Source organism: Capricornis sumatraensis, chromosome 5 (genome assembly GCF_032405125.1).
Source record: "Capricornis sumatraensis isolate serow.1 chromosome 5, serow.2, whole genome shotgun sequence".
NCBI lineage: Eukaryota > Metazoa > Chordata > Mammalia > Artiodactyla > Bovidae > Capricornis > Capricornis sumatraensis.
In genome coordinates this window covers 64841791-64864571 of record NC_091073.1, presented here as the reverse complement: position 1 = coordinate 64864571, position 22781 = coordinate 64841791, and the positions used below count along the sequence as shown (strand labels likewise).

General features: G+C 42.2%; 1 protein-coding gene across 2 annotated transcripts in view; it reads right to left on the bottom strand.

The window, feature by feature from the left end:
- ELMO1 (engulfment and cell motility 1) overlaps positions 1 to 22781 on the bottom strand; it is a 568923-nt gene that overhangs the window by 437864 nt on the left and 108278 nt on the right. For both annotated transcript variants that reach the window (XM_068972512.1, XM_068972513.1), the window contains exon 2: positions 18412 to 18562. In XM_068972512.1, the coding sequence (XP_068828613.1) occupies positions 18412 to 18489 (78 nt within the window). In that variant the 5' untranslated portion in view covers positions 18490 to 18562. The remainder of the gene's footprint in view (positions 1 to 18411; positions 18563 to 22781) is intronic.

Sequence of the window (22781 nt, the reverse complement as noted above, 5' to 3'; positions counted from 1 at the left end):
TCAGAAAGAAAGCTTGGCTTCTTCAAAACCGTATTTATTTCAAATGTTTTTAAAGATATGGGGTGGGGGTATGCTTATGAGATAGCAGTAGGGACACCAGAAAAGCACTCAGAAGGCTGAATTTTTATCAACAACTTGCTTTTCTACATCTTACCCCAACTATGAGCACTGGAATAACTTTAGAAAATGATTTCCTGGGGTAGAACCCCAACTTCTGCAGCCCCTGGTTTTGTAGCTTTAGGCTTACTACTTCTCCTTTCAATGTTTCCATTTTCTTTTCTGAAAATAAAGTAGCACCTCATACATTGTAGGGTAGTGAGGATTAATTGAGAGGATGTTATATCAATCCCTCAAAACTGCACCTGGTACACAGCAAGGCGTGTTACCTCTGAATAGGTTCTTTCATTTTGTGTATCCAGCCTGGACACTTTGCAGGTACTTTCTTTAAATGTTGGTTAAGAAAATTAAATACATGAATGAATGAATATCCAGTTCTTCTTCCTTCTTCCTGGAGTGACTCCAGCCCCCAGTGCTGCCTTTGGCACTCATCTCATCCTGTTCTTTACTCTTCAATGCATTTTTGTTTCCTCTGCCAACCAGATTATACACATTTGGAGGGAGACACTGCCTCTGAAACTCACCTCTGTCACCTCCCAAGCAAATGGCTGCTAGGCTACAAAGCGTGCAATTAATGAACTTTTTTAAAAAATTAAAAACAAACACATCTTTTTTCAGACTTTCAGCTTCTTTCCCTTTCTTCTGGTCTCTTCCAACTGCCTCTGAAGCTCAGGCAGAAGCTAAAGATGGAAGACAGCAAGAGAAAGGCAGGAGCAGTCTCCCATCACCACCTCATAGCTACTCTGCCAGAGGGCCATTGTCAGACAGCTCTGTAATTGCAAAACCATTTTCACCCAAGACTGAAAGTTCTTGGTCCCAGACTGTTATAAAGTCTTTCTCCAGTGCTTTTAAAGAATGTGACAGATGCTTTGTTTTGACACTTTGAGCTGGTACAGCACAGCACCTGGGACTTTTACTTTCCTTTATAGATGGAAATTCATTGAACATATTCTGCCCAGCAGTTATGAGTAATGTTGATCTAGAAAGAAAAGAAACCCAGCTCCTAAATGTCAGGACACCTCTGAGAAGGGATATGTGCATGTTGACTGGGACGTAGCCTACAATGTGACTTGGAAAAACTTTCAGGTGCAATAAGTAATCCATCTAGTTCCCGGAGGTGCCTCCTGACACCACGTCAAAAACACCGGTCATTTTTATAACAGCTTTACTCTTCCTCCAATGAGCCTGGTGACTGCTCTCCATGCTTCCAACCATATACCTTTAATATGGAGGAATCAGATGTCTCTGAGAAGTGTGTATGAATATTCTGTTTTCCTAATAGCTGCTTAAATAAACTGAAAGTTAATGACAAAAACCACACTTCCCTGAGGCATATTTACTAATAGCTGGTTCTTGGAAAGCAAACATTTTGACAACAGTTCCAATGGGAATCGCTGACACAAGATTCCAGTGACTGTTAGAAATGACAAAGGCAGGGGGTGGGGGGGAAAGGACCCACAACTCTATCTCCAAAGCAGTAAAAACTATGTATCCCATTAATTTTAAAAATAGAAAGATGACAGGCTATGACACCTTTTTCTCGACAGATGATTTGTTTTAAAAATAGTTTACTAAAAATGACTTGTTTCAAGCTTTATGAATCTAATTAAATATTAGATTCAGCAAGACCAAGTGCAATCTTTGCATCATAAAAATCACCAGACTATGTAAATGAGCAGACACAAAAAATAATCAGTACTCTCATTAGTAATGAGTTAAAGAGGAGGAGAAGGTCCTCTTTCTCTTTTAGGTTCTCCGATATACTTTTGCTCAGTAGAAACGGTGTTCTCCTTCAATTTGGAAGCAAAACTGCAATTTTAGAAAATGACAAAAATGTAGAAATGAATAATGCAAAAATAAAGCAAAACTGCAATTTTAGAAAATGACAAAAATGTAGAAATGAATAATGCAAAAATAAAGCCCTACTCACATCAATTATCTTTCCTGAGTCTTCTTCCTTCTTCTTGACTATTTTACATTGTCCTAATACCAATATTCCTATGGATATACTTTTTTTCCCAAATTTCAATATCTCAGGCAGCAAAAACAACTTTCCCAACTACTATATCCTTCTCTACCTTCCTTAACGGAGAAGGCAATGGCACCGCACTCCAGCACTCTTGCCTGGAAAATCCCATGGACGGAGGAGCCTGGTGGGCCGCAGTCCATGGGGTCACTAAGAGTCGGATACGACTGAGCAACTTCACTTTCACTTTTCACTTTCATGCATTGGAGAAGGAAATGGCAACCCACTGCAGTGTTCTTGCCTGGAGAATCCCAGAGACGGGGGAGCCTCATGAGCTGCCGTCTATGGGGTCGCACAGAGTTGGACACGACTGAAGCAACTTAGCAGCAGCAGCAGCAACCTTCCTTAACATCTGTCTTTTCCAAGAAGTGCTCCCAGATAATTCCACCCTGTCTGGTGGGCCATTTCATTCCACCACACCTTGAGTCAGTTAAGTTCAATTCAGTCACTCAGTCGTGTCCAACTCTTCCGGACCCCATAAACTGCAGCATGCCAGGCTTCCCTGTCCATCACCAACTCCCAGAACTTACTCAGACTCATGTCCATCAAATCCGTGATGCCATCCAACCATCTCATCCTCTGCTGTCCCCTTCTAGTCTGCATTCAATTTTTCCCAGCATCAGGGTCTTTTCCAAGGAGTCAGTTCTTCACATCAGGTGGCCAAAATATTGGAGTTTCAGCTTCAGCATCAGTCTTTCCAATGAATATTCAGGACTGATTTCCTTTAGGATGGACTGGTTGGATCTCCTTGCAGTCCAAGGGACTCTCAAGAGTTCTCTCCAACACCACAGTTCAGAAGCATCAATTCTTCAGCGCTCAGCTTTCTTTATAGTCTAACTCTCACATCCATACATGACTACTGGAAAAACCATAGCTTTGACTAGACGGACTTTTGTTAGCAAAGTAATGTCTCTGCTTTTTAATAGGCTGTCTAGGTTGGTCATGATTTTTCTTCCAAGGAGCAAGCATCTTTTAATTTCATGGCTGCAGTCACCATCTGCAGTGATTTTGGAGTCCCCTAAAATAAAATTTGTCATTGTTTCCACTGTTTCCCCATCTATTTGCCATGAAGTGATGGGACCAGATGCCATGATCTTAGCTTTCTGAATGTTGAGGGTATTTTTTGTTTTTGTTTTTTGTTGTTGTTTTTTTAATTATTATTATTTTTCTTTACTTTGCAATATAAGTATTGGTTTTGCCACACATCAACATGAATCCACCTCGGGTGTACACATGTTCCCAATCCCGAATCCCCCTCCCACCTCCCTCCCCATACCATCCCTCTGGGTCATCCCAGTGCACCAGCCCCAAACATTCTGCACCCTGCATCAAACCTAGACTGGCGATTCATTTCTTACATGATATTATACATGTTTCAATGCCATTCTCCCAAATCATCCCACCCTCTCCCTCTCCCACAGAGTCCAAAATACTGGTCTATAGATCTGTGTTTCTTTTGCTGTCTCGCATACAGGGTTATCGTTACCATCTTTCTAAATTCCATATATATGCGTTAGTATACTGTATTGGTGTTTTTCTTTCTGGCTTACTTCACTCTGTATAATCGGCTCCAGTTTCATCCACCTCATTAGAACTGATTCAAATGTAAGCGAACCTTTTCACTCTCCTCTTTCACTTTCATCAAGAGGCTCTTTAGTTCTTCACTTTCTGCCATAAGGATAGTGTCAACTGCATACCTGAGGTTACTGATATTTCTCCCAACAATCTTGATTCCAACTTGTGCTTCATCCAGCCCGACATTTTGCATGATGTTCTCTGTATATAAGTTAAATAAGCCGGGTGACAATATACGGCCTTGACGTACTCTTTTCCCAATTTGGAACCAGTCTGTTGTTCCATGTCCAGTTCTAAATGTTGCTTTTTGACCTGCATACAGATTTCTCAGGAGGCAGGTCAGGTGGTCTGGTATTCCCATCACTTGAAGAACTTTCCACAGTTTGTAGTGATCCACACAGTAAAAGGCTTTGGCATAGTCAATAAAGCAGAACTCTCTGGAACTCTCTTCCTTTTTTCGATGATCCAATGGATGTTGGCAATTTGATCTCCTTGAACCAGAGATCAAATTGCCTTGAGTCAAGTGTTCTCTTTTATATGGAAATGAGTGAGTGATTCACTCTGTGACTCAATTCAGGTCCTAAGGTCTGCCTACCTTCTCTTCTGTGAAACAGTGCACTTATTTGTGCTAAGCTCATATGTGGAAGGTTAATCCTATTTATGTGCATGGTATGAAAGTATTGATAAAAAGTCAGATACGCTTGATAGAATAAACAGAAACGACTGTTGACTGTGATGGATAAGGTAATAGCAGACCAGATAAAGCCAGATAAGCTCTGGAGGCAAAGTAGGGTTCAAATTCAATTTAAACACAGGATTATGAATGTTTATCAACTGCGAAGAAACTGACATCCGACGTAAGAAAGCTGTCAAAAGAATACTAAGTCGTGGCAAAGAGAGTTTTAAGAAGTCAGTTTACTTTTTTTACTTTCTAGTTCCCCCTCTTCTACTTCTTGTCTCTGTGTGCCATGGAGTTGGTTTACTGTTGAGTGGATGAGTGGTTTACCGTGAGTGGATGCACTAGCACCAATTCACCTTCCTTTTTGAAAAAGATTATTTATTTGGCGGCATTGTGTCTTAGTTGTGATGCGTGGGCTCAGTTGCCCCACAGCACCTGGGATCTTAGTTCCCTGACCAGGGATCAAACCTGAGTCCCTTGCACTGGCATGCAGATTCTTAACCACTGGACCACCAGGGAAGGCCCCCATCCTTTCTTCGGTGGTAATGGATGTGCTGAGAAACGTGCCAGCAAGTAGTGGAGAAACACGGGCTTCTAAGTCTCAAATATATGTCCCATGAATGTGACCATGACTACCTGAGGCTAAACCACAGCCTGGAAGAACAATAAAACAGGCTCTTCTGGGAGGATCCGAAATAGGCAAACGTCTGACTATATCAACAACTTTTAAACTTGCCCTACCTTTGACATGTCATTAACCCACACTTTCATTGTCTATTGTCATTTGGTCAGCCCTTCCGATAATAATGATAATAGCAATAGCTATCATTTACTGAGTGACTACCATATCCCCACTGCAAGATGATGTTACTAAGCCTACATTACAACTGAGAAAACTGTACGAGGATCTCAAGATGTTAAATAGCGTGCTCACTTGTCTCACTTCTTTTTGTATCCTCTGTCACTATCCTGTGCTGTGCTAAGTCACTTCAGTCATATCTGACCCTCTGCATCTCTATGAACTGTAGCCCACCAGACTCCTCTGTCCATGGGATTCTCCAGGCAAGAATACTGAAGTGGGTTGCCATTCCCTTCTCCAGGTCACCATCCTAGGCCATGACATAATTATTTCTCACTTGGGCTACTGCAACTAATTACTGTCTAACTAATCTCTCTTATTTAATTTTTATTTCTCACAAAACAGTTCTTAAATTTTGACCCTCTAAAAATGCAGATCACATCACGTGCACTGAAACCTTCTGCTGAGAAATATTCCCTTTTTTTCATGACTCTTGGACAGAGTATTGAGTCCATACAGTTCCTCACGACACACCCTCCATCTATCCAGCAGGCCAGATCAAGAGGCCCATGTGGAATTAAAGTGCTAGGCAGGATCTCAAATATTACCTCTCCACCATTTCTTCCATTCTTGTTCTTCATTAGTAGGATTGCCAGTTGGACACAGGATGGGACTTCTTAACCTGTCCTTTCAAGATAACTTCACATTTGTATTTTTTGTTCCTTTATCTTTTGGAATATATTCTGGATGTATTTCTTATTTCCAACTTCCACATTACTGGTTCTCTCTTTAGCCAAACCCACCATGGAATAACTCTATGTATTTTACTGCTTTTTTCCTGTTGTAGAGTTTTTCTTACATTTTATTTATTACTTTTACATTTCTGAGATTTTCAATTGCTTCTTTCTCAAATTTATCTATTCTCAATTTATATCTACCCATTTTATGTGCATAATTTCCTGTTTGTGAAGATACTATTCTCTCTCTTTTAAAGTTTTTCCTTTGAGGGCCCATGACACACTTATTTTTAAGCCGTCCCTTGAGTGCTACGTTTCCCTACATTTACCGGATGGAACAGACCCACCAAGCAGCAGCAGCCTGTGTGATAAAGAGGGACCAGAGGCAAGTTTTCTGAGGTAACAGACTGTACAGAAAAGCTGAGGGAAAGAGGAGAATCTAGGAAGACATGTAGTTGCAGCTTCAGCAAACTGGGTATATGTTCATATATCACTGAGAAAAGAAGATATTAAGGAAAGCAAAACTGCACAGGTTTGGGGGTGGAAGGAGCAATGAGGACTGATTTTGACTATGTTGAGTTTGAGGTGCAAGGGGCATCTAGATGGTCAAAACAAGTAACAGATAGGCAGCTGTTCATATGGGTCAGGAGGTCAAGAATGATGTGACAGTGGAAATTATGAGCATCTTACAGTGATAAGGCTGATGAATGCAAATATATCACCACAAACGTGTTGCAGTGTAATGATCCATCTATAGTCATTCTGAAAATTGATATAGCTTATCTCAAAGTCATTTGGCTGTCTTTTGATTATGGGATGCTTTGATGGAAGGATAAAAATAGATCTTCATAAAGTCAATTCATAAGATAAAACAATATATTTAGAATGCGTGGTGGCAACAAGGGGAGGGACGTTCTTCTCAGAAGGCCACTCCTTTCATAACTGTATTTAATTGCATCATCAGACAGAAAAGGTATAAACATCACCTGTTTCCTTTGCTCCTATTCTTATGACTTTCCCACACATCAGGCACTGTACTAGGCACTGGGAACACACACGGCCTGTGCAGAGCATCACACAGTGAATAAGTGGAGCCATATGGACTGTTACAAATGCATATAACAAGGGCCTTCATCTGATCTGAGAAATCAGATGACTTTTAAGAAGTGTACATTTCATCTGGGATCAAGAGGGAACAGGAGTTAGATGAGCAGAGAAATGAAAGGCTGGTAACTTCCAGTTAGAAGAAAAACACATTTGTAAAGGCTCTGAGAAGTGTGCAGCTATGAAAGAAAACAAATCACTTATAATTAGAACCAAGATAGGAGTTTGGTGGAAGTTGCAGTAACTCTAAGCAAAGCTGGTGAGGTGAGCAAAGGCTGGGGATAGCAGGTTCATAGCCAGAATGTCTGGATTTTATTCCAAGTGCAGTGGGAAAGCACTGAAGGTTGCTAGGCCTGGGAGAATGCATTAGAGGGGAAGTAAGAGTGGTGACCAGAAGGCCAGCCAAGGAGGCAAGTGGAGGCAAGCGAGAGCAGTGAGGATCAAGAAAAGGCAGACAGAATCAAGAACCATTGAGGAGGTAAATTCCACAGGATTTGCTATTTGAGAGACTTTAGGAGTTGCAGGGGAGGTGGTCCAGCACCATGGTGGTACCACTGACTCAGAGGACTCATGAGTACATCTGATGGAAATTCTAGAAAGAAAAAAAAAAACAGAAAAGCACATATTTTTTTTCCCCTGAGGCTGCTCTCATTCCCGAGAAGTTCTGGGCACCTTGCACAGGTCTACACATCCCTAGAGACAAAATGCAAGCTGCCTTTCTCTAGAACAAAGCAACTTTTTATGAGAACCCAGCGTCCTGCTTCATGCTGAAAGCTACATAATTATATACCCCACCACAAACTGCCAGTTGACCTAACAGGAAAACGAAGTACACAGTGTGACATACACGAAAGGTTCTAGAAATGTGAGATGTCTTAGTCATCAAAATCTTAAGGAAACATGGTTGATAAAAGGTTCTGTCCTGAGTTACCCAATCTGCTCTTAGTGACAGAGCTGAGAAAGGGAAGTAGACGGAGGAGAATATCACCCCTACCTACCTAGAAAGCAAACTGAAATCTGCAGATCATCTTCAGAGAAAAAGCAGAATGCTAGAGTTCATGCTTGTGCAATTAACCTGGGTTCTCAGCTGAGGGGAAACATGTTTTCCATCTTTCTCCTCCAAAGCACGGCAAACTCTAAGATTTTAAGAGATTATACACACTCTAACATACAAAGGGAGAGAGCTAAAACCAGAAAGGGAAGTTCTTCAGTCACTTTATATTAAAGGAAGTTTAAGAAATAGCTGTTACGATACCAAATCCAACAGTTGCAAAAATCAGATGAGCCATGACTTTTCCTGTCTCAGTATCATTCCACCTGGTTACGACAGCACAAAACCCAGCAGTGTAACATCACACAGGCTTCATCACACTTTTCTTAAGCAGGACCAAATAAGCTCTTGAAAGTGTCATGTTTGTATTCTTTATTAAGTAAGAAAAAGTGAAGAACTATTAGGACCATTGTACTGAAGGAGGCATTAAGGACTCCCTAAACATTACTGTGGGAGCCAGAGGCAGCGCCAGCAGAGAGAAATGTATAGGACCGCACAACAACGATTTCTAAATCTGGGTCCAAGAACATCACCATCACTATGAAGCTTGAAGAAACAGGAATCCCCAGCTCTTGAACCACATCTACAAATAATCCTCTCTGTGTTCAACATGTGCCATAAACAATTCAGATGCAGAACCAAGCTTGGAGCCACTGATTTAGTCCCTCCTTGATAAGAGGAAATTTGTCCACCACTCAGGGGACACTGGCAATGTCTGGAGACACTGCTGGTTGTCACAGATGGGGGAAGGAATGCCACTGGCATCTAGTGGGTAAAAGCCAGGATGCTGCTAAAACCCTCAAATGCAAAGCACAGACAGCAAAACTAAGAATTCTCCAGTCTAAAATGTCAATAGCGCTAAGATTGATGAAGTCCAATGTAATACAACCATTTAGGAAAAGAGTTCAGGACAGGCACAAGACTTTTCATTTCTGCAGGGCAAGGGTAGAAACTTGCTTTCCAGAAATTCAGTCTCATTTTCTTGATTCTATGGGATCTTTTTTATTACGATCACTGTGCCAAAATACACATTACATTAAAATTACAGTCTTAACTATTTTTAAACATACTGCTCAGCACTGTTAAATATACTCAAGCTGTGTATTCTATGTGATTGCAGGGAAGTCAAGAGATACCTGGAGTAACAGGTAAATTTGGCCTTGGAGTACAAAACGAAGCAGGGCAAAGGCTAATGGAGTTTTGTTTAAAAGAACTCACTGGTCATAGCAAACACCCTCTTTCAACAACACAAGAGAATACTCTACACATGGACATCATCTGATGGTCAACACCAACATCAGATTGATTATATTTGCAGCAAAGATGGAGAAGCTCTATACAGTCAGCAAAAACAACATGGGGAGATGACTTTGGCTCATGAACTCCTTATTGCCAAATTCACACTGAAATTGAAGAAAGTAGGGAAAACCACTAGACCATTCAGGTATGACCTAAATCAAATCCCTTATGATTATACAGTGGAAGTGACAAATAGATTAGATCTGATAGGCAGTCAATCCTGAAGGAAATCAGTCCTGAATTTTCATTGGAAGGACTGATGGTAAAGCTGAAACTCCAATACTTTGGGCACCTGATGCAAAGAACTGACTCACTGGAAAAGACCCTGATGCTGGAAAAGATTGAAGGCGGGAGGAGAAGGGAACGACAGAGGATGAGATGGTTGGATGGTGTCATGTCACCGACTCAATGGACATGAGTTTGAGCAAGCTCCAGGAGTTGGTGATGGACCAGGAAGCCTGGCGTGCTGCAGTCCATGGGATCGAAAAGAGCTGGACATGACTGAACTGAACCGAACTGAATGTGATTGCATCTGAATTCAGAATCTTTATTTGGAGCTCAACTGTTGTTTTAGTTCACCAGGCTCTCAATATTTAAATGTCTTGGGAATTACAGGTTTTTAGGCTGAAGAGATAACTTTAATGCACTTTAGGAAAAGTTTGTATTATCGGTTCCAGTCCTGCTTGAAACATAAGAAAATGGTTCTATTTCATGTATGACCCTGAAAAAAATCATAATTGGCTCAAATGATTATTAAGCAGGGCACTGAGCGACTACCTCACTGAATCCCCACAAAGTCAGGAAGGACCTAAGAATATTGACAGTTCATCCTTACAAAGCAGGAGGCTTGTCCCCTGTCATACAGCACTCAGTGGCAACCCAGATTTTGAGTCCAAATAAGCCCATCCAAAGGCTGTGCCTGTAAGCACCAGGCCAGTCTGCCTCTCCCAGTGTCCAACCCCAAAGAAACCCCCACGTTTCAAGGCTCTGTCTCATTTCAGGTGGGCTCCTTCAGTGATAATCCAGACCATTCACCATCTTTTCCCTAGTTTTTAAATAAATTCAGACTTGGCTTTCATCATACAATGCATCCCTAGAAATCATCTTGTCAGTGGATGGAGGAGGCAAGCTGGCAGTGGTAGAAGTGTCTGTTTAAACAAGGCTGTTGTTACTGGTGTGAGCCATTAAATGGAGCCATAAGGGGTGGAGAGACCCAAACAGAAGTACCGAACACACAACATACGACAGACAGAGAAGGACAAATAGTGGTTTGATCCCTGGGTCGGGCAGATCCCCTAGAGGGGGCAACCCACTCCAGTATTTTTGCCTGGAGAATCCCCATGGACAGAGAAGCCTGGGGAGCTACAGTCCATAGGGTTGCATGAGTTGAACACAACTGAAGTGACAAAGCACACACACAATATCACTCACAGGTGGAATCTACCAAAAAAAAAAAAAATTCAATTTCCTAGAAACAGAGGGTAGAAAAGAAGTTGCCAGAGGTTGGTAAGTGAGGGAAATATGAACAGATCAGTCAAAGCATACAAACTTTCAGCTGTAAGATGAACACTGCCTGAGGATTTAATATAAAACATGGTGACTACAGTTGATAATACTGTACTGTATGATTGAAACTGTCTAAGAGAACAGAACTTAATTATTCTCCCGACTTCCTTGGTGACCCAGTGGCTAAAACTCCACATTCCCAGCACAGGGGGCCCAGGGTTTGGTATCTGTGATCCCACATGCCGCAATGAAGACTGCAGAGCCTGCATGCTGCAACTAAGGCCTGGTGCAGCCAAATTAATAAATAAATAATTTTAGAGAAAAAGAAATGAATTGTTCTCACCATATGTCAACTGTACCTCAATAAAGCTGATATGAAATTTTAAAAAGAACTACTGAACAGATGTATGATTTAGTACAAACGGCCTGGATTTTTTAGTGTCACCCAAAAGTGAAAGTGAAGTCGCTCAGTCATGTCCGACTCTTTGCGACCCCATGGACTATAGCCTACCAGGCTCCTTCCTCCATGGGATTCTCCAGGCAAGAATACTGGAGTGGCTTCTCCAGGGGATCTTCCCAACCCAGGGATCGAACCGGGGTCTCCCGCATTGCGGGCAGACGCTTTAACCTCTGAGCCAACAGGGAAGCCCAATCTGGATTCAAATCAATAACATCCTGCCTGTGTGATCTCAGGTAACTTGGAAAAATTATGAAATGAGAAGTGTAGAGCCTGCCTTGCTAGGCTTTAAGAGGGGGACAAGGTACTCCATGCAGGGCACTTATGACACTGCCTGGCACATCATATGTGCTAATTGGATGGTATACATTATTATTAATATTGCCACTATTACTAGTACTATGTATAGAATGAGTTAAACTCCTGTGTCATGCACCAAAACTTCAATGCGCTTTATGCAATGAGTGAGCCATTAAAAGGTCTTGGGTAAATCAAATTTATGCATATTGAATTATATCTTAAATATATTACAGAAATAGGATAGCTTAAATATACTACAGAAATCAGATAGTTGAGGGAAAACCATGAGCAATCATTTTGTGCACGCTTGCCTAAAAACACATGCATATGTGTTCTTTTTAGAAAAATAAAATCTGCAACCATGTATGAAGAGGGGTTGCTATTGTAATTTCTTTCTCTTTGAAGAATGGAGAATACCAATGTTTTATTCTTATCTTTACTACTCACGATTCAAGCCAAAAGTCATCCCACAGAAAGAGACCAATGTGATGGCCAGCAGAATACAAATGTATATAAAACAGACTGACCACCAGAAGCTTATAATCTACTTCAAAAGACATAGTCACATTTTAAAAATGTAAATAACGGCAGGCTCAAGTTATGTTAACTGTAAACAAAATCTACAGGCAAAGAAAATGGTATAAGGAATTAAAAGGATGGGACTTCCCTGGCAGTCCAGCAAGCAAGACTCTGTGCTTCCACTGTAGGGGGTGATGTGAGAGTTTGATCCCTAGCCAAGGAACTAAGATTCCTCATGCTACGTGGTGCAGCCAAAAAGAAAGGAGGGGTAGGGATTAGAAGGATGGAGAAACAACTGCGTTACAACAGGACTGAAAAAGACTTGAGCAGAAAGGAGGCTCTGTGTGATGCTAGCAAAGCCAAGATTTAGAGTGGAGGGAGTAAGACAGGGCAGAAGAAACCCAAGCAGTTGGCTGTTAGAAACCATAAGACATGGGGGGAAAGAAAAGTGCAAATATGGGCAGGGACACATTCGTGAAGGGGCAGCTTGCCCAAAGCAAGAGGGTACTTGAGAACTGCTCACAGCACGTGCAAATACCTTGAACCTGGGATAATGTAAGAGAAAAATCACAGCAGGACACGAAGGCAGGTCAAAGAATCTGACAAGTCTCAGGGTCACCAGGAAACTCAAGGATCATCCGTGACTTTTTCTTTTAATTGTGGTATATTTTCTTCAAACAAAATCTTTCCCCAAAGCATCCAAAAGTGAGAAAAGGTCAACAGCCGCTGCTGTGGCAGAAGTGAGCATGGAGAGCCTGGACGCCTATCACACACACCCCTCACCCTGAACCATTTGAGGAGGATCTGCAGAACTGAGGTAGAAAACCATGCATCTCTTCCCATCATCCCTTCTGGGCAAATACACAGAAGAGAATATCTGAGGCCCAGATTGGAGTGGTGGCTTTCTAGCTTCAGCGAACTCCTCGTAAAGAAAGGCAGGGGAGGGCAGAACAGAGGCAGGAGGAAGACAGTGCATCAAACAGAGGAGCTGCTTCCCAGAATATTAGCAGGTGGCCAAGAGGTGGGAGAAAATATTTTGGAGAAGTACTAGGGAGCCAGTGAATATTCCACAGCATGAACTTGTTGTGTGGCCAATTCGCATGTTCCTTTATTACTAGGTGATGCCTCCCTCCCACTTGCCCTTTAACTTTTTCTCTTTCCTAAATATTTACAAAGTCATGCAGAAAAAGAAGGAGAAAGGTGGGAAACCGTTCACGATGGAAGGGCAGGTAAAAAAGCAAACCTGAGCATCTCATTCTCTTATTGGATGAGAACTTGCTTAAATGAGCAGCAGTAAAGCCTTTGCATGCATGCTAAGCCACTTCAGTCTTTGTGACCTTATGGACCATAGCCCACCAGGTTCCTCCATCCATGGTATCTTCCCAGCAAGAATACTGGAGGGGGTTGCCATGCCCTCCTCCAGTGGATCTCCCCAACCCCGGAATCAAATGCACGTCTCCTGTGGCTCCTGCATTGCAGGCAAATTCTTTTACCGCCGAGCCAGCAGGGAAGCCCAACAATGCCTTTACTGCGTAATTCCTCTGAACTGGGCAGTGTCCTATTCTTTTCATATATTTTCATTAATGTTCACAAGGATCATAAAAGTGGTGACTTATTATCTTGACTTGACAAGACGAAGATAATGAGGCTCAAAGAGGCTAACTGGGCTCTCACAGAAAGGGGGCCACTGGGCCCACCCCACAGGTTTAAATGTCCCAGAGCCCATATTGTGTTTGTTAGGACACACTGCATTATGCCTCTTGTCAAAGAGCTGGGGGTTCTACACACTTGACCAAAAAAAAATCTGTTCAGAAAACATTAGGTTAACGGGAAGAGTGGACAGGAAGCCTTTTTGGCTCTGTGTATCCAGACAATGATCACCTAAAACCGCAAATGGTTCCTGAGGCTGAAAGCCAGCAACAGACAGTGAAGACAGGAGCAGAGGCCGCCGCCAGGAACAAAGAAGCTAGATGACAGCTCTTTTGAGAGCCTCATATAATAGAGCAGACTTCACTTGTAAAAAAGTTCCTTGGGGCTTTTCCTGTGGAGTAGAAACACAGAACTGTTTCCTCAAAATTCAGAATGAAGATAAACCAATCCACTCCAAGTAGACATCCCCTGCAACCGAGATGGGCCCTGACTGAGCAGACGTGATCCCCACTCAGGAATCTCCCTCTCCCAGCTAGTCATTAATTACTCACTTACATAGAAAGGTTGGTCAACAGGCACTAGAAAAAAAGGTATTCAGAAATGGAGTAATTCAGGCTTCAGGTGGTTTCCTCTCGAGCCCCCGCAGGATCCAATGAGGGTGACTCTGCTCTAGATTCATTTAGTGCTCATCGCAAGCCAGATTAAGGGTCCACCCCTGGTTGGCAGAATCACAGTCTCTGCAGTGCCTGGGATGTTTGTTTCTCACAAGCTGCCCTGACACACTCAGGTTTGAGGACCACCAGTTTAAGTTGATAGATAAGGACAACACAGTGTGACAAGTGGAGGGATACTGGAGGTTTTGGGGAGAAGACGGAGCAGCCATGCTTGACCCAGCTTCCAGAAATACCTTGTAGTGAAATGGTAGCTAAGAACAAAGGAGCAAAGGCAAAATGTGATGGGAAAGAAGCAGGTGATGTGACCTTTATTGAACAAGGTAGAAGATTAGGAGAAAACTCTGCCCAAGTCTTCCTTGCTTGTGCAAATACATTTCCGATCCTTGCGCCAACTTCCAACTCCATCAAGAAACAACACCTGATAGCAAGGCTGCCACTCACTCCAACTTCAGCCACTGCAGGGCAAAAAGGGACTAGGTCTCTTAACACTGGAGGTCTCCATATGGCATTAGCAGGAGGCCTACAATTTAGCCAATGGTTGAAAAGTTCAGGCTTCAAAGTACAGGAGGCCTGGGTTTGTGTTCTGGTCTCATTGACTACAAAATCATCTAACTTCTAAGAACCTCAATATTAGCATCTGTAAATTTAGAACCATCACAAAGAATGAGACAAAGCAACTTTATGTACCTCTTGATGTGATGCCCTGAAGAGGACCCTCATCTCTCCTTTCTGTCTGCCAAAAATGCAAAACATGCATCTAATTGGAAAGAAACATTGGAGAAACCCAAACTGAAGGCCATCCCACAAAATACCCTGGTAGGCTGCAGTCCATGGGGTTGCTGGGAGTTGGACACGATTGAGCAACTTCACTTTCACTTTTCACTTTTATGCACTGGAGAAGGAAATGGCAACCCACTTCATTGTTCTTGTCTGGAGAATCCCAGAGACGGGGGAGCCTGGTGGGCTGCCATCTATGGGGTCCCACAGAGTCGGACACGACTGAAGCGACTTAGCAGCACCAGCAGCAGCATACTCTACAGAACTTTCTAGGTCAGGAAAGATAAAGAATCTCTAAGGAACCATTCAAGAGCCATAAGACCAGAGGGACATGACAATAACTGTACTGTTATGATTGATCCTTTCAGGATCCTGAAAGGATGTCAGACTGAGGAAAACACTTATCAAGGATCTTATTGGAATAACTGATGAAATATGAATATGGGCTTTGAGCTCTGAACTAGATGATAATGTTGAACTAATGTTCTGGTTTCTATAAGGAGAATATGGTTATGTAAGAGAATGATTTTGATCTTTAGGAGGACACATTGATTATTAAGGGGTAAACAGAGATGCTGCCTCAAAGTCACACTCAAATGGTTCAAAAGGGGATGTGTATACAAGAGATAAAAAATAATGAAGCAAAATATTAATAATTAGTAAGTCTGGATAAAAGGTAGACAGGAGTTCTTTGTACTATTCTTGTCATTTCTGTGTGTGAAACTGTACTGAAATAAATTACTCCTCAAAACTATCAGGCCACGAAAAACAAGGGAAAGACTTGGAAACTGTCAAAGACTGGAGAAGACAGAGGAAGCAAGATGGATATATTACAGTGCAATTGGTATTCTTGTATTGGATTCTGTCACAGAAGAGGAACATTAGTGGAAACACTGATGAAATCCTCATAAATTTTGTAGTTCAATTACCAGTAATCCTGCATAGTTGAGGCAAATGTACCACAGTTATAGTAAGATGTTAACATTAGGATAAACTTAGTGAAGGTTGTACAAAAACTCTCTAAAAATCTTTGTATTTTGTCTGTCAATCTAAAATTGTTCCCAAATAAAAAGAATATTTTAGAAAGATTATTGATACACATACAACAAGGGCCATCCCCAAAGGCAGGGACAGGATACTGATTCCACAGGCCCCTAAGAGTGCAGGTCAGGAATTGCTGTCTTAAAGAAGAGGTTTCCAAACACCCTTGGCCATGGCAGAATCAAAAAGAAATAGTTTACCTGAACCACTGACTTAGAATCTCTGGAGATGGGGCCCCATAGAACATTTGAACAAGTGCCCCAGGTGGTTCTGGTATGGCCTCAGGCTTGGGCACAGGTGTCCAGTTCAATATTTCTCAGACTTAACTATACAAGGAATCCCCTGGGGATCTTGTTAAAATTCACATCTGGGTCAGGAGGTCTGGGTAGGATCTGAGAATCTGTATATCTACTGAGCTCCTGGGTGATGCTCAAGCAACTGATCCTCAGCCCCACCTGCAGACAAGGCAAAGCAACAAGACAGAATGGGCCTGGGTCCATGACACTGGAGCATCATGCCAGCCCAGGACGGCCCTGTGGACTTGAAAGAAAGAAAGAAAGTGAAGTCACTCAGTTGTGTCCAACTCTTTGGGACCCTGTGGACTGTAGCCTATCAGGCTCCTCCATCCGTGGGATTTTCCAAGCAAGACTACTGGAGTGGATTGCCATTTCCTTCTCCAGGGGATCTTCCCAACCGAGGGATCAAACCCAGGTCTCCCACATTGTAGGCAGATGCTTTACCATCTGAGCCACCAGGGAAGTACAGTGGACTTGAGAAGTCCTGTGGACTTGAGAAGCCAACTTCTATCTCTTTGAAACAATTGTTCTCTTGGGTTGTAGACAAACATAATCCTAACAACATTAAGTCTTCACCAAGTAGCCCCAGCCATATCTTGCAGTAATATTCAATGTGTATCCTCTCTCAAACAGCACGTGAAAAAGTGTAAACAACTGTTGCCTGACACAAATGTATATAAAATTACTGAGCGCACTTCTCTACTTTCATGGATTGCTTCTAAAGTCAACAAAATCTGCCTCAAAGAGCAGTTACAATGACTATGACATGTTGGTCTGATGACACCTTTTTTACAACAAAATTTACTCTTCCTTACATTCATGCTCAAACTCAACTAATTCTCACTTGACCTTTATAATTTAATGAATCATTTGGATCCACACAATATCTTTCAAATCCTCTAGAAGTCTTCAACCAGATAATAAAATCTGACCAGAAAAATAGTACAGAGCATAATTATAAAATAGTATTGAGTACATAAAAAGTAGAGTTGCCATGGTACCCTAATTTTGAAAATGTAGAAAGCCATCCAGAACCCCATACTACATGCTTTATGAAACCCTTAGGCATATACTAGGTCTTGAACTTTTTTGTTTTTAAGTCATTTACTCTAGAATGACAAAAGTAACCTCCCTGAGATTGCCTGCAATCAATTACATCATAAGACTCAGTGCCCAAGCTAAAGGATGCTTCCATAGGTAAAACCATGCTAAAAATCTTTGTGATACTTTCTCATGCAGTAAAAATTTACTGAGCGTTTTTCATATACCAGACAATACATTAGACCCACAGTGCATTTAACTCTAATAATGAAATGACAACTGGCTAGGACCCAAGACCCACCCCTCTATGCTAATTTCATAATCAAAATAGTAATAGGACAAAGTCACATTGTACTTGTTGGCTGCTTCTGCAAAAGCCAGAGAAGAGTGATCCCCAAAATTAAGTTTTGTGTTGTCTATAATAAAACAATCTACTCACAGTCATGAGTCTCTGCAAGGCGGTGCTGGGACAGCGCCACTGCATCAGCTGCCCAAGTCCAGTCCCCTCGTCCCGCCCGCCTCCTTCACAGCTTCGGACACAAACCCTGTATTGACTCTCCCTGAGTAGATGTTGGACAAGTATAAAAACCCCATCCATCACCACTACATGTGGTACAGAAATCAAACTATACTGTAACTATTATCACACCGATTTTTCAACACAGCCAGAGACAGAACAGGAGAAAAAAGAGCTAAGTCTGGGAGAAATTCAGAATAGAAAGGAAACTAAAATAACCGCCAAATGACTGGCAGTCCTACTAACCTGGTCGATCTCCATGAGCTTGGGGTAGGCACCTGGCCATTCTATGGCCACCTTGACGATGTCCGCGGGCGGCGGCATTGCAAATTTCCTAGAACGTCCTAAGCCAGTGGAAGTGGAATCCTACGGTGTAGACGGCTGCACGTGTCTATACCTAATGAGGAATGACAAAAAGAGAAAGAGAAGTCGCTCAGTACAAATACAGGGTGAATTTTGCTTTATCACTTCCTGTTTTCACTGGTGGTTTAGGTACAAGAAACGGCTCTGGGTGCAGAAGACTCAGGGCGCCAACTGCACCACTCAGTGGCGGCTCCCCAGGAGGGAAGGCAGAGGAGGGGAAGATACCAATGCCCTGGGGTCAGAGCCACCAGGAGATGAGGCGCTGGTGAGGGATAGGCTCCCAAGTCCCCAGTGTGAAGCAAGGTGGAACCCTTACCGCCCAGTTCTGCTCTGAACGGTGCCCGGGGTCTGAATGCGCCTGGCTCACTCTGCCCAGAAGCACATGCAAACTCCTCGTGCTCAACAGTCTCCGGAAGGACAGATTGCCCAGGAAGTCATGGCCAGGAAGCAGCATTTCTTTAAAGTGTTTTCGGGGTGTCACAAATAGAGCTCTGCACTATAGCAACCAGGATATCATGAGGAAGGAGCCACGCCCCATGGTTCACACACATGTACACACACACTCCCTCCCCAAGGCCAGTTCACAAGATGCCAAGAAAATTAACTGTTCTGGTTAATACAGCATTCAGAACAGACCTTGAATTCTCACTGGAATGAACAGTGTTGCTTACACAAAAGAAGTAAGATTAAGCCTCTGCTGCCTCTCTCTCCCAGACTCCCTCATTCTTTAAGAACTTTTTTTTAAACATGATATTTTGGAACAGGTAAAACATTCACGCAATTCAAAACGAGAGAGAGAGAGAGAGAGTGTGTGTGTGTGTGTGTGTGTGTGTGTGTAAAGACAGGGTGAATCTCCCTCCTTCCGAACAGATATAACTTCCATCCCCATTCATCCAGCTAGCCACTGTTAATAGATTCTTATGTGTCCCTTCAGAATTTCTTCATGTAAGTCAAATGGTAAACACATATTTCCCATTTTATTTATATAAAAGGCAGCATTCTAGACCCTGTTTTATTCATCTCCTGTGTCTTCTAAAACCTTCTATATCAGTATAAACATTGTGTCCTGGTTCCTTCTATAGCCGCACAGTCATTCTTTGTATAGAAGCTGTCGTATCTGAAGAGCGAGTCCCCTCCCATAAGCCACTGGGTGATCCCTCACCTCTGGCTGTTATAAACAAGCCTCTGGTGAATAATCTTATGCATACATCATTGTGCTCACTTGTAAGTATATCTTTACAGCAGACTCACAGAAGTAAAACTGTTGGGTCAGTCTTAGATTCTGATACCATCTCCAAATATCCCTCCCTAGTGAGAGTTGTACCAATCTACCCTCCCTTTAGCAATGGATCAATCTGCCTATTTACACAGACTCACCAACAGATGAACTTTTGCACATCTCCATGCATTGAAAAAATATATTTCAATGTACTTCCAATGTCTATTTCTCTTATTGTGAGGGAAGTTGAACGTAAAGATGTAAAGTCCCATGTCTACTTTACTGTGAACTGAAGTGATACTTTGCCCTTTTTCTACTGGGTTCTTGGTCTTTTATTCAGAAATTGATCTCTGTATAAAGCTTCCAGTCAAACATATGCAACTGATTCTTTATCAAACCAGAGTGGGGCTTGTCAGTTACTAACCCCTGTCTGTGGCAGTTGGACATGCCTAAGATAATAGAGATAACAGAGCTAATAGTGGCAGCCTCATGTCAGTTAATAATAACAACACAAGCAGTGATATAAATAACTAACTTCACCAGAGCTGACAAGTAAGGGAAATGAACCAAAACAAAACGGCTGCCCCTCTGGCCAAGGAAGATGAAGCCAGCCTGGTGTGAAGATAATCAGTGCTAACCAGCAGGAGCATACCTCCAAAGCAGTGGTTCAGTGGCTCATTCAACAAATAATTGTTGAGCCCAATTCTGTGCCAGCTGCTTCCTCAGTGCTGGGGATACAGCAGCAAATCTGCACCTTAGGTGGCATCAGGGACATGGAGAGAAACAAGTCAGGGAAGGAGGATCTGAAGTCTGTGAGTATATCTGTGTGGGAGGGGCAGGATGCAGTCTTAAATAGGGAAGCCAGGGGAAGCTTCGGTGAGAGGCAGAATGTGAGCAAAGGCCTATGAGAAGTGAGGAGGTGAGTCATCCGAACACTTGGGGAAATCATGTCACAGGCCAAGAGAGCGTGTTGACTGAAATAAAAATGCACAACCTAAAAGTTGAGAGTTATGTTTTATTCAGTGGATGTTCTTAGGACTTTGAGCCCAGGAGGCAGCATCTCAAATCACCCTGAGTAAACTCCTCCCAAGAGGAAGTGGTGAGCCAGAATATATAGGAGTTTTTGCAACCATACCAGGAAGTCAAAACAATAGATTACTGTTAATAGAAGAATACTAGATATCTCCAGTTAAGGAATTTAGTGCTTCTCTGTATATGGTAAGATGCAAGAGTCTGGGTTCACCGAAATCATTCTTTGATGCGCACCTCAGCTTTCTGGGGCCAGAAGTGCTTTCTCATAGAGGAGGGGAGTGGCTTCACTCTGATGACTGCTAGATGGCAGACATTCTTTGTTTCCTTCCTGAGTTCCCTCAGGACTCACATTTGGGCCAACTGTTACGTGGTGGCTAGATCCTTTCCTTACCAATATGGCAGGCAATATTTTATTTCTCAACTAGCAAGTGCAAAGGCCCTGAGGGAGGAGCATGCCTCACATGTTCCTGCAACAGGTGAGGGGCCAAAGTCAAGTAAGTAGGAGCAAGTGTAATAAGAGAACGAGTTCCAACAGTTTGGGGTCACAGTGTAAGGTTCGCTCACTATACTCTTGACCCTCCTAGACATTCCTACACCAACTCTTGGTCATAATTTCTAAAAAAGAAAGTTCATGTCCATGCATATCTATCTATTCTGAGTATAAATTAGTACAACTTTCTAGAGGTATCTTTGGCAAATTGTACTCAAGGCCTTAAAATTTGATATTCCCTTTGAGTAATTTTACTTTTCTAGGATGTTTCCTTAAGAAATAACTATTAACTCAACCATAACAACGTCAATTGCCATTTTGGTTATAATTCCCAAAACTTGAAAACAATTGAATATTCAACAACAGAGACCACTACATAATTATGGGTCTCATAAGTGCAAATACAAGCAGGCAGTCTGCACTGGGACAGATTTCTTCATAATCTGTACACTCTTTTAATTCACTTGAGAATTCCAAGGATAGTGTATTTTATCTGTACCACATCGCTTCAATTCAGGATCCATATTGAATTACATATCCTAGAATAAGAGTTAAAAAAACAAGTTCTAATGTGAGAATAGACTCAGTGCAAATATCAGGTAACACTATTCAAACCAAAGAACACATAATCGTGGTGTTGAAGAGAATAGATAATAGACAGTAGAAATAAAAATGCATTTTGAGCAATTTCCTCCCAACTCTACACAAAATAGTCTAGAGTTACTTTGAAAGAGGTCATCTGGCCTTCCAGGAATCAAAGGCCAAGTGTGCTTTTTTTCCCCTTTAAAAGATATTTATTTCTCAAAGACTGTTCAGACAAAACCTGTTGAACAGGTGAGAATAAAATAACACAGTTCTTCTTGGGCCTCCGTGGAGAACAACATAAGAGCGGTGTACAAAGCAGCCATTGAGAGCAAAGAGGCTGGGAGCACCCCTTGGGAGCTCACCTAAGCAGCCCAATTAGTCCTCATCAGTTTTCCCCACATTAACAAGCAGCAGAGATGGGGTACAGCCAGGTTCCCATGGGTAGAGTCAGGTGTGCAACTACAGAATGTATAATCCCATCCACCTCATTATCCTCAGAAGTCCACATTTTATCCTCTTGAATTTATATTTCCATGAAGAAACCATTAGCTTCTATATATAGTCATGTTTCTACTGTTGAAATTCAGAAGAGAACGTTTCTAGCTCAAGTTTTCTCACCCTTGTAAGATGTTTAGCAGCATCCTTGGCCTCTACCCACTAGAGATCAATAACCTTCTTTAGCTGTTACATAAATGTCAGAAATGTCTCCAGACATTGCCAAATGTCCTCTGAGGGGAAAATCATCCTCTAGTTCAAGTGTGAGCTGCCAAGTTCTCAGGACTTCCCTGGTGGCTCAGATGGGGAAGAATCTGCCTGCAATTCAGAAGACCTGGGTTCAATCCCTGGGTCAGAAAGATTCCCTGGGAAGAGAATATCTACCTAGTATTCCTGATGCAAACAGCCAACTCATTAGAAAAGACCCTGATT